Below are 15,999 nucleotides of genomic sequence, written 5' to 3'. Positions count from 1 at the left end.
TACACAGCCACAACATGACCTCCCAACTTCTGTACTCAATGCTCTTACCAATGAAGGAAAGCGTGGTTTGCAGATAGTTGAGAGTTTTCTACTGTGATTTTAAATTTTATCAATCGTCTATAACATACAATATTCAGTAGACCATAAACTATATACTCAGCTCAATTTTGCTCTCCATTGAAGTCATTTGAAAACAAAATCAGGCCATTGTGCATAACTTGTAAAACAAACAGTATTGATGTTATTTCGCATAGTTAAAACGGAACAGTTTTGATGTCCTTTGGAAAGCACAGTTCTAAAATCATTTTGGCAAATGACCAGGATGGTCAATAATTGGGATACAGGCAATTTGATTGCATTATTAAACTTCAGGATTAAAAACTAAATGCTTCAAGTACAGTATGTTCCTGTCAGAGATGCTACTTTGTATATTGACCACGTGAGAAACACAAACTGCTTGTGCAAGACATGTCCTGTGCAATGCATGGCTTTTTCATCCTTCTTGATCTTTCTCTCAATCAATCTCATGTGTTTAGAAGGATTATGCATTATTGTCTTAAGTTAACATAAGTGTTTGTGAGTTAATAGCTGTAGTATCATAGAGTCAGAGTCATAATGCCCCACAGCACAGAAAAAGGCTCTTCAGCCCATTGAGTCTGCACCAGTCAAAACCAACCATCTAACTATTCTCATCCCATTTTCCAGTACTTGGCTCATAGACTTGCATGCCCTGGCATCACAAATGCACATCTAAATACTTCTTAAATGTTCTGAAAGTTCCTGTCTCTACCACCCTTACAGGCAGTGAGTTCCAGATTCCCACCCCTCTTGGTGAAAAGATGTTTTTCTCATATCCCTGCTAATCTTTCTGCCTTCTATCTTAAACCTATGATCCCTGATCATTCATCCCTTTGCCAGGGGAAAACTTTCCTTCCCGTCTACCTTGCCTATATCCCTCATAATTTTACACATCTCAATTACATCTCCTCTCAGCCTCCTGTGATCCGGGGAAAACAAGTTATCCAATCTCTCGTCATAACAAAAATGCCTCCAGCCCAGGCAACATCCTGGTAAATCTCTTCCACACCCTCTCCAGTGCAATTACATTCCCCCCTATAATGTGGATTCCACAACTGGCACAATATTCTAGCATGGCCTCCCCAATGTTTTATACAGTTCTAGCATCACCTCCCTGGTCTTAAACGATATGTCTCAGATAACGAAAGGTAAATATCCCATATGCCTTCTAAGCCACTTATCTACTTGTCCTGCTACCTTAAGGGACTGATGAACAAGCAACCCGAAGTCTCTCTAACCCTCAGTACCTCCCAAGCTCTTATCATTCATTACGTATTTCCTTGCCTTGTTTGCCCTCCTTAGGTGTATCATTTCAGAATTGTCCAGCTTAAGTTCTATTTATCACTTATCAAACTATGTGACCAGACCGTCTCTATCCTCCTAGATTCCAAGGCAATCCTCATCACTATTTACTATCCCGCATATTTTTGTATCATCCACGAACTTACTGATGAACCCTCTTACATCTACATAGTTTATACATACACCACATAAAACAAGGGCCCCGACATCGATCCCTGCAGAATGCCACTGGACACAGGCCTCCAGTCACAAAAACAGCCTTCAACCATCGCCCTCTGCTTCCTGACACCCAGCCAATTCCGGAGCTGATTTGCCAAAGTTTTCTCAGATCCCGAGGACGCTTACCTTCGCTCTCAGCCTCTCATGCAGGACCTTATCAAATGCCTTGCTGAAGTCCAAGTAGATTACACCAAATGCTTTGCCTTCATCTACACACTTGGTTACTTTGAAAAATTCAAATCAAGTTGGTTAGACATGAGCTCCCTTTAACAAAACCATGCTGACTATTCTTGATTAATCTTTGCCTTTCCAAGCACAGATTCATTCTGTCCCTCAAAATTGCTTCTAATAGTTCCGCCACCATTGAGGTTAGACTTGTAGTTTCCTGGTTTATCCCTTCTTGAATAACGGTGTCCTTCAATCCACTGGCACCTCTCCATCAGAAAGCCTTTCTCGGTTCTTCTGGAAGACATTTATTTACTGGAATTATTCTTTTCACCACGATACAGTATTTCAGTGCAATCGTAGACTATAACTCCAATCCTTTGTGGAGCTGGGCTTAAAAAGCACAGTTCATTGGAAGGCCTATAACTTATAAACGTAGAGTGTGTGTGTGTAGATATATGCATGGGTAGCTCTGAATATGGATATTATATTTTTATGGGTAGCATGTGTGCACTCATATTTACACAGATAGCAAGTGTGCAAATAAGGTTGTATAACTGCATTCATTATCTACATGTATGAATAGCATATATTCGGGGATATATATAAAATTTTATGTTTAGTACAGGCTCATATTCAGTGTATATGTACATATCTAGATAAATAATCAAACATGATATAATTACAGTATAGAACTGAAAAAGATTCTTCACAATATTTTGGTTTTAACACGAGCAAAACATCAGCTAAACGACAATACAAAAGGGTTCTGGTTGCTGGGCTTTTTTTACAAGAATAGTAAGGGCTGAAATTGGAACTACTCATTTAATGAAAGAAGTACTCGAGTTTAGGATTAAGCAGACCAGTGTAGCTTTACTCTGATGCTTATTACCATCACATAAAATCCAACTGTAGGTACCGAGAATTAATACATACTGTTTATATGAATGGCATCCCACTTTTCATCCTGTATAAACTTCAGCTGCCCAATCCCAGCTTGGGCCATGTCCTACCTATCCACCTATCAGCCTTATTTTGACTTCCCAATTCAGCAGCGGTTCAATTCTGAATTCTCATTGTTGTGTTGAATTCCCTCAGTAGCCTAATTTCTCCCCCTCACCTCCACAACCCTCCGAGATCTCTGCGTTGCTTCACTTCTGGCCTCCCATTGCCAATTTTCAGAGAACTTTGACATCTGTGCCTTCAGCTATTGTGGCAGCAAGAATTGGAATTCCTTTCCTAAGCCTCTCTAGCTGTTCCTCCTCCTTTAAACCTACTTTTTTGATCAAGCTTTTGCTTATCTGACCTATTATCTCTTTATAAGGCTCAGTGTCAAATTGTGTTTGATAATGCTCCTCTGAAGTGGCTTGCCATTCTAACACACGAGCAGTTCTATATCAATGCAAGATATTGTTGCATTTCCAGTTACAGAGCAAAACCAAAGAAAATAGACCTCACACACGTCACGTTACAACGTCTTTCAATATGCTATGAGCATTAGTATCTGGAGGCAGTTTGTACAGCCAGAGCCGATCTATATAACCTATTCTAAATTCTTATGTATTAATGGCAGACTTCAAATGGCTCAAAGGTTATTTGTGATTAAAATTAGAGCTAATGCTTTTCTCCAGACAAAACATAATAAACATAGCCTCTTCTAATGTGAGAAAACCTTGCAGTTCTACTGGATAGTAGTCATGATTTGGAGATGCCGGTGTTGGACTGGGGTGTACAAAGTTAAAAGTCACACAACACCAGGTTATAGTCCAACAGGTTTAATTGGAAGCACACTAGCTTTCGGAGCATCACTCCTTCATCAGGTGGTAGTGGAGCATAGTTATCTTTTAGGGACTTGGTAGCATTGTGATAATGTCCCTGGACTAGTAATCCACAGCCCCAGGCTAATATTCTGGGGGTGTGGATTTGAATTTCCACTGTGACCATGTGGTGAATTTTCAATTCAATAAAAATCTGGGACCAAAAGAAAACTTAGCCTAATTGTGACCGGGAAACCATTGTCGACTGTTGGAAAAACCCATCTGGTTCACTAATGTCCTTTAGTAGAGTAAACAGGGCGATGGTTAGATTGTCTCTTACTGGTGATGGTCATAACCTGGCTGTTGTGTGACAGGAATGTTACTTGCCACTTGACAGCCCAACCTGGGTATTGTCCAGATCTTGTTGCATTTAAACATGGACTGCTTCAGTGTCGGATGAGTTGTAAATGGTGCTGAACATTGTGCAATCATTGGCGAACGTCTCCACTTCTGACCTTATGATGGAGGGGAGGTCATTGATGAAACAGCTGAAGATGGTTGGGCCAAGACACTACCCTGAGGAACTCCCGCAGAAATGTCCTGGAGCTACAATGTCTGATATCCAACAATCATGACCATCTTCCTATGTACCAGGTATGACTCCAACCAGCAGAGAGGTTGCCCCCGATATTCATTGATTTCAGTTTTGCTAGGGCTCCTTGTTGCCACACACGGTCAAATGCAGCCTTGATGTCAAGGGCTGTCACTCTCACCTCCCCTCTGGAATTCAGCTCTTTTGTCCATGTTTGAACTAAGGCTATAATGAGGTCAGGAGCTGAGTGGTCCTGTCAGGACCCCAAACTGAGCGTCACTGAGCAAGTTATTGCTGAGCAGGTATTGCTTGACAGCATTATTAATGACACCTTCCATCACTTTACTGATGATCGAGAATAGACTGATGGGGCAATAGTTGGCCGGGTTGAATTTGTCTTGCTTTTTAAGTGCAGGACATACCTTGACAATTTTCCACATTGTCAGATGGATGCTAGTGTTGTAACTGCACTGGAACAGCTTGGCTACAGGAGAGGCAAGTTCTGGAGCATACGTTTTCAGTGCTATTGCAGGAATGTTATCAGGGCCTTACAGTATCCAGTGTCTCCAACCATTTCCTGACATCACATGGAGTGAATCAAATTGACTGAAGACTGAAGGTATCTGTGATGCTAGGAACCACTGGAGGAGCCTGAGATGGACCATCCACTCAGCTCTTCTGGCTGAAGATTGCTGTGAAAACTTCAGCCTTATCTTTTGCCCTGATATACTGGGCTCCTCCATCACTGAGGATGGGGATATTTGTGGAGCCTCCTCCTTCACTGAGTTGGTTAATCATCCACCATCATTTACAACTGGATGTGGCAGGACTGCAGAGCTTAGATCTTATCTGTTGGTTGTGGGATCATTTAGCTCTATCACTTGCTGTTTATGCTGTTTGGCATGCAAGTAGTCCTGTTTGGTGGCTTCACCAGGGTGACACCTCATCTTCAGGTGTGCCTGGTGCTGCTCCTGGCATGCCCTCATGTACTCTTCATTGAACCAGAATTGGCCCCCTGGCTTGATGGTAATGGTTGAGTGGAGGAACTGCTGGGCCATGAGGTTACAGATTGTGCTGGAGTACAGCTCTGCTGCTGTTGAAGGGCCACAGTGCCTCATGGATGCCCAGTCTTCAGTTGCAAGATCTGTTCGAAGTCTGTCCCATTTAGCACAGTGATAAGTGCCACACAACACGATGGAGCTTATTCTCAACGTGAAGGTGGGAATTTGTCTTCACAAGGACTGTGTGGTGGCCATTCTTACCACTACTGTCATGGACAGATGCGTGACATTGCTAAGGATGAGGTCAAGTATAGTTTCCCCTCTTGTTGGTTCCCTCACCACCCGTCGCAGACCCAGACTAGCAGTCATGTCCTCAAAGCACCAGGGACCCAGGTTCAATTCCAGCCTTGAGTGACTGTCTGTGCAGAATTTGCACGGGTGCTCCTACAATCCATAGGTTAGGTGGATTGGCCATACTAAATTGCCCGATAGTGTCCAGGCATGTGCAGGTTAGGTGGATTAGCTATGGCAAATGCAGGGTTATGGGGATAGGTTGGGATGCTCTTCAGGAGGGTTAGTGCAGACTCAATGGGCCAAATGGCCTCTTTCTGCACTGTAGAGATTCAATGATTCTCAAAACAGAAAATAAACTGTGACAGGAACATAATACTAGTTTATTTTCTAGGAGAATTATACTTTTTGTATAGTGTCTATATTTTCGTCATTAATATAATTAAATTTTTCTTCTATGTGCTCTATTCGAGATATATCCATCTTGGCTGTAAGCTAATTTTAAATCTTAAGATGTATACACACATTTACACTAACTTCAGATTTCCCAATGCCAGGCGATACTGCCTGACTGCCAATTTTTATTAGGGAATTAGTGAAAATTTGTTGGAGAATTAGTGACAACTTGAAGGTCTGGGGTCTTGGCTACAACCACACAATGGGAAGGTGCTAGAACAATGAAAACTGGGGATCAGATGCAAAATGAAATTACCCTTTTCACATGGTGTTCCACTCCAACTCTTCACCTTGGGCACATCACCAATACTCACTGGACATTACCCCAAGGCTCTGTTGAATCCGTTCCCTAATTATCATCTCCCAGCACCAAACAAAGGACACAGAGAAGCCACATTACTGCAGACAATGCAAGAAAAGACAGCAAAAGAAAAGGAATAGAAAATGCCAAAAGCACACAGAGACAATAAGGAGAAGGGGATGCAGTTAATTAAAATAAGAGACTGGGAGCCACACAATCCCAATATAAAGATAACACAGCTGGAGAAGTAAAACAGCAAAATGTCCTTCAATGCCACAGGAGCTTAATTAGTAATTTACTTTTATAGCTGTATTTTACACCACTAAGCACCTTATAACATTCACATACTGTAAACAATGAGTCTTAATTAACTCTTTCCAGGGAGTTATCTTGTACAGATTACTGGTTTGAATTAAAGTGTAGCTACTAAATATTATAGATCACACATCAATAGTTTGACAGCAACAGACCTTTGTAACGTCAGGAATATTTTGTATCTTCTTGGTTTTTGCTGTCCATCCCACTACCCCGATATCCAGTGGGAAAACAATCTCGCCTTGGGGAGACACAAGATTATTCTCAAAGCTGGAGTCTCTGGTCACATTGAACAGTCGTGTGGCCAGCTCTGCAATGCCATTCCTTGATCTGAATGTGAACAAGCTGCCTCGGTCCGCACTGACCAGGGAGACAATCCTTTGCAGTATCTTGTGTATCTGCTTCTCGACATTGGAGTCATCCTGCAGCTCCTTGACCAGCTCAAAGATAATGTCGGACTCCTCCAGCTTGGACAGGTCTTTGAAGGAAGCCCCGACTCCCAATTCCACCTTTGCCCCATTGAAGATTGCACTAATTGTTTCTGGCCTGAGCTTCCTGTCAAAGTATTCCTTGGCGAATTGTGGGTTGTTCTCCAAGTATTGTTCGACTGCTTCTTTGTTAACACCCCCCATGTTGGCCATTTGACTTCTGTTTTAGATGTGCATCACTGATGGCTGGGAGAGAAGGGGTGAAATTAGCAGGTCAGATCCAGGCACTAGGCATCCCATTTGACATGGCCAATCTGCAGCTTGCAGTGCTCTGAGGTTGACAGCAGGCAATGGATTTAATAGATTGTGAACATTTCCAGCCAGCTCCCATCCCTGACGTCAGCACTTTAAATCCTGATGAATGCATTAGACTGGTGAATCCCCATCTTCATTCGAGAATCACCAATCTTGTTACTGAGGCCAGGTACTGTCTCCAAAGATCGTCAGGTCCACGTGAGACCCTCTTAGAGAGCAGCTTTATGTACTCAGCTTGGTCATTAATGTGTGTGGGGCTCAGGCCTGGGAGACCTTATTGCACTGTTGCTCTTTTAGAGTGGCCACTTCAAATAAAACAACGTAAGGATAAATGTCTCTGTGAGGAATCCCTTTGCTTCTGCAGTCCAGAATTCACGGGGACACTCAAACGCAGCAGTATTTAGATTTAATGTCACTCCATATCATACAGCCTTGATATCAATAAGTAAAAGGTCACTCGCTCTTTCCTTACAGACTCTGCTAACTGAATACTCAAAGTGCGGTTTGTATTAAGAAACACAACACGTGTTAATGGCTGAGTGTCAGACGAACATTTTCTTGCATTTAATCCGACAGACACATGTTCACTAGAAAGGCCGCGGGTGATTTGTGCTCTGTCAGAAAGCAAAATTCTGCAACACAATCTGCTCAGCCAGTGCACTTGAAAAGGAATAAAAATGCTGCGAAATATCACTAAGTCAGGCCGAATCTGTGGAGGGAGTATTTTCATTATTTCATTGGGAACTGGGAAAAAGTGAGAGGTGTCAGGTTTGAGGACAAGGACAGAGGCCAGTGGGGACAAGGTATGTGACGGCCAAGATTAAATGAAGGCAAAGGGATGATGGTGCATGGCAAATGGAGATGCCAAAAGGGTTGGCAAAGAAACAGAGATAAAACTCAGGAGGAGGTGTGAATGGCCACACCAGAAGCTTCACCACCAGCTATGGGAGGAATTGTTAAAATCTGAAATTATAGAACTCAGTTTGGATTCTGAGAGTCTGTAAAGTGATGAATTAAAAGGGGGACGATGTTGTCACTTACGTTTATGGAGAAGTCAAAGTCAGAGAAGGAGTGCAGCGGTGAATTAGAATGTCAGGCGACCCAGAAATTCAGGTTCGCAGCTGCAATCTGAATGCGGATACTCCTCAAAGCACTTAAACTAGGTTTAATCTCCACCCTTAGAAGTTTTCCATCTTGTTATAAATATTGTCTTTACCTCACTCACCCCCCTTAGCTACCTCTCTGCTTGGTTAAAACCTATCATGTCTCTTAAATTTTTTTTCAGTCCTGACGCAAGGCCATCTCTCTGAAGAGACTGTTTGATCAGCTGAGTGCTTCTGTTTTTATTTTTGGCTTTTACTTATCTGCAGATTTTTGCTTTTTCCCTGAGAATGAAAGTTGTTCAATATTGTACTATTAGGACAGTAGAGAAGCCACACAGCTTGGAGTGCAGGTTCATAGTTCCTTGAAAATGGATTCCCAGGTAGAAAGGACAGTGAGGAGGTGTTTTGTATGCTTGCCTTTATTGGTCAGTGCATTGAGAGTAGGAATTGGGAGGTCATGTTGCGGCTATACAGGACATTGGTTGGGCCACTTTTGCAATGCTGTGTGCAATTCTGGTCTCCCTGCTATAGGAAGAATGTTGTGAAACTTGAAAGGGTTCGGAAAAGATTTACAAGGATTGTTGCCAGGTTTGAAAGGTTTGAGCTATAGGGAAGAGGCTGAATAGGCTGGGGCTATTTTCCCTGGAGCGTCTGAGGCTGAGATTTATAGAGATTTATAAAATCATGATAGGGTGAATAGCCAGGGCTTTTCCCTGGGATGGGGGAGTCCAGAACTAGTAAACATAGGTTTAAGGTGAGAGGGGAAAAATTTAAAAGGGACTTAAGGGGCATTTTTTTCACACAGAGAGTGATACATGTATCGAATAAGCCGCCAGAGGAAATGGTGGAAGCTAGTACAATTACAACATTTGAGGAGAAAGTGAGGTCTGCAGATGCTGGAGATCAGAGCTGAAAATGTGTTGCTGGAAAAGCGCAGCAGGTCAAGCAGCATCCAGGGAACAGGAGAATCGACGTTTCGGGCATAAGCCCTTCCTGAAGAAGGGCTTATGCCCGAAACGTCGATTTTCCTGTTCCCTGGATGCTGCCTGACCTGCTGTGCTTTTCCAGCAACACATTTTCAGCCAATTACAACATTTAAAAGGATGGGTCCATGAATAGGAAGGGTTTAGAGGGATTTGGGCCAAATGCTGGCAAATGGAACTAGATTAATTTAGGATATGTGGTTGGCATGGACAAGTTGGATTGAAGTGCCTGTTTCCATGCTGTACAGCTTCTATGACTTTATAAAAGAGAAAATCCTCCTTGCTTCCCGTAATTCCCCATAATAGGATCAGCAGTGTTGTTATTGACAACCTGTAACCAATGGTGTTCCAGAGGAAGCAGTGCTGGGACTGCAACAGTTTACTATATATTAATGATTGGAGGAAGAAAGTAAATGTACTGTAGTCAAATTTGCAGGTGACACAAAATATAGTTGGAAAGACAGGTTGCAAGAGGAATACAAACAGTTTACAGAGAAACATTGATAGGGTTAAGTAAGTGGGCAAAAAGTTGGCAAATGGAGTTTAATGTGGGAAAATATAAATTCAGAGTGGAGAACAAAAATATTATTGAAATGGACAATAAACTAAAGAAAGCTGCAGCACAAAGGGACTTAGGGCTATTGGTGCACCAAACACTGAAAGCTAGCACAGTTGTAGCAGGTAATCAGGAAGGCTAATGAAATGCTGGCTTTGGAGTATAAGAGTAGGGACAACTTACTGCAACTGGTGCAACAAGGCCATGGTGAGACCACATCTGGAGCACTATAAAAAGCTTTGGTCCCTTTATTTGCTTTTATTTCAATTTTTTTTTTTTAATTTGGCAATTTGTCCTGGAAGGCTAGTATCTCTGCATTGTTAGTCTTTCCAGTTGTCAGATCTCCAATAAACACAAACAGTTTGAGCTATACATTGAGCTTTTAAAATAAGAACATTCCCAAAGGACATCATAAGCAAAATGAGCCAAAATTTGACACTGATTGAGGGAGATGACTGAGCAGATGACTACGAAAGTAGCCAAATAACTAGGATTCAAAGGGGTATTTTAAAGAAAGTGTGAGTGTTGGAGAGATGAAGGTATTCAGGAAGGGGATTCCAGAGCTTAAGACTGAACTCTAGATGCCTGAAGCCACAGGCACTAAGGATGGGGCAAGGAACAGGAGGTGGGGTTGGAGGCAGGGGAGGGTAGTTAGACAAATAGCCAAAGCTGGTGAATCCAAAGTGATAGAATCATTGAGTTATTTGGCATGGAAACAGACACTATGGTCCAACACGTCCATGCTGACCAGATATCTTAATCTGTCCTAGTCTCATTTGCCAGCATTTGGTCCATATCTCTCTAAATTCACCCTATTAATACATCCATCTAGATGTCTTTTAAGTAATTGTACCCACCTCCTCTGGTAGCTTCTTCCTTACACGCACAAGCCGCTGCATGAAATGTTACCCCTCATGTCCTTTTTTAATCTTTCTCCTCTCACCTTAAACCTTTGCCCCCTAGTTTTGAACTGTCCCACCCTAGGAAAAGGGCTTGGCTAGTCATCCTACCCATGCTCCTCAAGATTTTATAAACGTCTCTAAGGTCACTCCTCGGTATCCAACACTCCAAGGGAAAAAAGCCCAGTCAATTCAGTTTGTCCCTATAACTTGAACCTTCCTGTCCCAGCAACATCCTTCTAAGTCTTTTCTACACCCTCTCAAGTTTAATAACATCCTTCCTATAGAAGGGTGAGCAGAATTGTATGCAATATTCTAAAAGTGGCCTAACTAACATTCTGTGCAGCAGCAACATGACGTCCCAACTCCTGTAGTCACTGTTCTGATCAATGTACCAAATGCCTTCTTCACCACCCTGTCTACCCGCAACTTCACTTGCAAGGAACTATGCACTTGCACCCCTTGGTTTCATTGTTCAGCAACACTCCCCAGGACCCTATCATTAACTGTATAAGTCCTTCCCTGGTTTGCCTCACCAAAATGTAACACCTCAATTTATCTAATTTAAACTCCATCTGCAATCCATTGGCCCATCTAATCAAGGTCACGTTGTACTCTGAGATAATCATAGAATCCCGAGCAAACCTACACCCAGAAATTCCTACAGTGTGGGAACAGGCCATTTGGCCCAACAAGTCGACACCGACCCAGACCCATTTCTCTTCCCTATTACTTTATATTTCCCAACCTACACATCCCTGAACACAATGGAAAATTCAGCATGGCCAGTTCACCTAACCTGCACATCTTTGGATTGTGGGAAGAAACCGGAGCACCCGGAGGAAACCCACACAGTCACGGGGAGAATGTGCAAACTCCACACAGACAGTTGCCTGAGGCTGGAATCAAACCTGGGTCCGTGGCAGTGTGAGGTAGCAGTGCTAACCACTGAGCCACCATGAATAATCCTCTTCACTGTCCACTACACCACCTGTTCAGTGTCATATGCAAACCTACTAACCATGTCTCCTGTCTTCATATCTAAATCATTTACATACATGACAAAAAGCAGTGGACCCAGCAATAACCTTTGTGGGACACCACTGGTCACAGGCCTCCAGTCCAAAAAAAAACCCTCCACCACAACCCTCTGTCACCTACCTTCAATCCAATTTTGTATCCAATTGGCTAGCTCCCACTGGATCCCATGTGATCTAACCTTGCTAACCAGTCTACCAATCAGAACCTTGTCGAACACTTTGTGAAAGTCCATATAGACTGCGTCTCTCACTCTGCCTTCAGCCATCTTCTTTGTCATCTCTTCAGTCCTTGCCTTTCTGAATTGGTGGACTGGTGGATATGGCAAACATAGGATGTTTGGCAATCAAAGTGATGAGAGGGTAATGTTGTTTAATGGCAGCATAATATTAACACATACTACCAAGCAATCCATAAGCAGATCCTGCACCCGGTTCTGCTGTAGGTCCCCTATTCACGACATCTGACAGCATTACACAATATCACACTGATCACACAGTCCTGATTGGAGAATTCTGTGCTTCACTAAGAATTAGCAGCTATCAGGCCAAAGTTCTGAAGTCTGACATGATCGCTCCCCATTTGGCTGAATGGACAGAGGGAGAAAATACAAACATATACAGCCCTGATTTACCCTGGGAGTTGTCACACTGCTAAGCTATGAAGTGAAATTATTTCTTCAAGGTACCCATGTTGGGTGTGGATCTTAGCAACAACAATGGTAAAAAGCATTTTAAGTTCTTATTCCATAAAAGCATCTTCTGGTCTGATGAAAAATAATAAACAAAGGTCACTTATATAAAAGCAAAATGTTTACATCCTTGAAACCTGGAGTTATATAATTTTACCATGGGTATCTAATTTAATTTATTCTTTCATGGGATGTGGGCAGTACTGTCAAGTCAAGCATGTGCTGTCCATTGGGAATGTTCTTTTGAACTGCATGGTTTGCTTGGCTCTTGCAGAGTAAACCACACTGCAGTGGGCCTGGCGTCAAATCTAAACCAGCTGAAATAAGAATGGCATATTCCATTCTCTGAAGTGTATCAACAAACCAAATAAATGTTTACAATCACTTCTTGGTTATTACAACTTAAGTTCCACCAGTTTGCCGCAGCGGGATTTGAACCCTTGTTTTCAGGAGCATTGTCCAGGTGTCTGGTCTAGTGACATTGCCATTACTTTGTTTCCCCTTATTTGATAAACCAACTGAAGAAGATTTAGAAATAAACTCAGAGACACATTGAACTTGATAAACCTTTTGTTCCAGAGTACGTTTACTTGCACAAACTGAAGTCAGCGTGCAGATAACATCGCTTTAACAAATATATTCCACTGGTACAAAGTGCAATAAACATTGCAGTATATGGCACTGACCCAGTTTCCAACTATTTTCACAAACATGTGTGATTCCTGCACAGCCAAAAGCTGTCAACATTGGTGCCAGTTATTAGTGGGGGAGCGAGTTGGGCACAGGAACAGAGATGATACAGGGAAAAATGTTATGCAAGCAGCTATCAGAACCATCCAAACATTTGGGCAGGTTTGTGTTCTGTGAAGAAATAGACACTTTCCATTCATTTTGTTGATGGCTGCTTCAGCACTATCTGGGAGCAGAACTTTGCTCAGCAGCATCACTGTTGCTCATGGAATTAAATGAATGCAAAACAAAAATCTGCAGTATGTTGCATGTGGCGGATGGGCTGGTTCTGGATAGCCTATCTATCATGCAGTTATGTAACTGTTGAGACGAGGGTCTCTGTCAATGATTTACATTCCAAAGCTCGTCTCTAGGTGGGGGAGGGGGTGTTGGCAGATTACGAAAGACAGATGACAGGCTTGCGGGGAAGGGGGGGCTACATATAAAGGTGTGGCAAGCCAACTAACTGTTCAGAGGAGTTGCCTGGAGAGTTTTGAACACGATAGTGCGAAAAGTGAATTCCTATTTTGATTGAGACCGGAATCCGAGGGATTTGAGATTTGTACCACACGCTGTGAAAGGTAAGCATGTTTAGTATTTTGGGCTTTTCAGTGTCCACAATTGAACCCAGTTGCATTCAGGGATCAGGACGGTTTGGCTTTAGCAGATTAGTGTGTGTCTGCTTTGTGATAGAGAATCTGAAGGACGATGAGACACTGCAGGGTCTTGGGGCTGCTGCTGCTGCTGCTGGTTTCCATCTCCAGTTGCTTTGCAAAGTCCGACTGCGTGGTAAACAACTTCCATGTGAAGGAAGACTTCAACAAGACGCGGGTAAGCTGGCGCCCCTGGGTTTTGGGAGGAGGGAGGAAGGGAGAAGGAGACCTTTCCTGACTGCCTGACCTTTTCTCTTCCAGTATGTGGGCAAATGGCACGCTTTCGCAAAGAAGGACCCCGTGGGCATTTTCCTGGAGAGTAACATTCATGCCGAGTTCAAGATTGAAAACGAGACGATGACGGCCAAAGCGACTGGCCTGGTCACTTTACTACCGTAAGCCCAGCAGAAGCCAGCAGCTCCTGTCTGCAGGATTGCCCCAGCTCCCCCCCTCTCTCTCTGTGTGCTCTAACTCTTGTCTGTCTTGTCTTGCTGCAGGGAATGGATCGTGTGCGCTGAAATGATGGGAACATTCAACAATACTGAGAACCCCGCCAAGTTCAAGCTGAAATACTGGGGGGCAGCCGAGCATCTGCAGAAAGGCAGTGAGTAACCCAGTCAGTACAGGAAGGTCATGCTCTCTTACACTGTCAGAGTCAACCTGCCTTTTCAGCAACCATTCGGAAACCCTGACCCAACCCACCAATGACTTTGCAATCCATGCCCTCAGTATTTTGTCAATGAATTTCTAGTCGTTCATTTTGAAGGATCTCGGTGTACATTCGGCCCTTTGTGTCACTGCTCTCTGAGAGAACAATTCACCCACTGCCTTTTCACTGTGTATATCTCCACTACTCATACAATCCCAACAGTGTGGAAGTAGGCCATTCAGCCGACTTTGTCAACACTGAGCATTCAAAGAGCATCCCACCCCATACACTATAACTCTGCATTCATCAATGGCTAATCCACCTAACCTACACAGCCCAGGACAATTTAGAGTGGCCAATCCACACTAACCTGCACATCATTGGACTGTGGGAGGAAACCAGAGCACCTGGAGGAAACCCACGCAGACTCAGGGAGAATGCGCAAACTCCACCCAGACAGTATCCTGAGGATGGAATCAAATCCAGGACCCTGGTGCAGTGAAGCAGCAATGCATACCACTGAGCCACTCTTTCTTAGCAATTCAATTCCATTTGAAAACCTGAATTTACCCTGCTGCTACCAAACTGTCAGACAGTGTATTCATTCCTGGTCCTAACTCCTTGCCTGTGAGAAGGTTTACCCTCCATTGTTTTGCTAGTTAACACAACTCCACATGCACCAGGTCACAACCCCCCTTGTACTAGCAAGAACAGTTATCCCCAGCCACTCTGTCCAGACCCTTCATAATTTTGAATGCCTCTATCAAATCTCCTCTCTTCCCAACTTCTCCAGTCTTTCCACATCTGGAAATTCCTCATCCCTGGGAACATCCTCAAGATTTTGTATTCTGCCCACTCCAATATTGTCACTTCTGTCTCGCGTATGCTACCCAGAACTGGATGTAAAACTCAGCTGAGGCCAAGATAGTGTTTTATATAGGTTTTTGCTTAACCCTTAGTCTTTGTTGATAAAGCAAATTATGCTGAAATACTTCCTAGTCAGCCTGTCTGTACAGTAGCTGGGGCTTGAATGCAGACCATCCAGTCTGCAGATAGAGACCCTACCATTGCAACACAAGATTCCCCCCTGCTCTCCCCACCCCTCCCCCACCCAACCCCTTTGCTTTGCTTCTGCAGCTGGTATGCCTAGGCAGTGTTCCCTTCAAGTACTAACCAAGCCTGAGTCTGCATAACTTCAAAGATCAGATAAGATTGAGCAGTTTCAGACTATCGTGCCTATAGGCATAAAGGTTGCTGCATGCACTCTCAACCTGTCGTGCCAACACAGATGCACTGGGGCAAATGGCTTTATTCATTCTATGATTCTGTCTTCCCATGATTCATTGTTTGTGAGAACCTGAACATTGCATGTTTTTTCTGTGTTACCCCTAATGCTGGGTCAGAGGACGACTTGAATGACCATGAGGTTACAAAGTTTGAATTCCATCAAACTTTCATACAATATCTTCTAGATATTG

At 43.2% G+C, this 15,999-nt stretch overlaps 2 protein-coding genes across 3 annotated transcripts in view; one reads left to right on the top strand and one right to left on the bottom strand.

The window, feature by feature from the left end:
• Positions 1-7,204, bottom strand: part of pde6c (phosphodiesterase 6C, cGMP-specific, cone, alpha prime) — a 73,710-nt gene extending 66,506 nt beyond the window's left edge. For both annotated transcript variants that reach the window (XM_087999007.1, XM_087999008.1), the window contains exon 1: positions 6,633-7,204. In XM_087999007.1, the coding sequence (XP_087855133.1) occupies positions 6,633-7,118 (486 nt within the window). In that variant the 5' untranslated portion in view covers positions 7,119-7,204. The remainder of the gene's footprint in view (positions 1-6,632) is intronic.
• Positions 7,205-13,644: 6,440 nt separating this feature from the next.
• The window catches only part of rbp4 (retinol binding protein 4, plasma), a 33,224-nt gene continuing 30,869 nt past the window's right edge, over positions 13,645-15,999 (top strand). The window contains exons 1-4 of the mRNA XM_043712469.2: positions 13,645-13,800; positions 13,913-14,050; positions 14,134-14,267; positions 14,370-14,476. Of these exons, the coding sequence (XP_043568404.1) occupies positions 13,928-14,050; positions 14,134-14,267; positions 14,370-14,476 (364 nt within the window). The 5' untranslated portion in view covers positions 13,645-13,800; positions 13,913-13,927. The remainder of the gene's footprint in view (positions 13,801-13,912; positions 14,051-14,133; positions 14,268-14,369; positions 14,477-15,999) is intronic.

The sequence above is a fragment of the Chiloscyllium plagiosum genome, unplaced genomic scaffold (genome assembly GCF_037043375.1).
Source record: "Chiloscyllium plagiosum isolate Xiang-an unplaced genomic scaffold, Cpla_swu_hap1 HiC_scaffold_22, whole genome shotgun sequence".
Classification (NCBI taxonomy): Eukaryota; Metazoa; Chordata; class Chondrichthyes; order Orectolobiformes; family Hemiscylliidae; genus Chiloscyllium; species Chiloscyllium plagiosum.
This window is presented reverse-complemented; position numbering and strand designations above follow the sequence as displayed.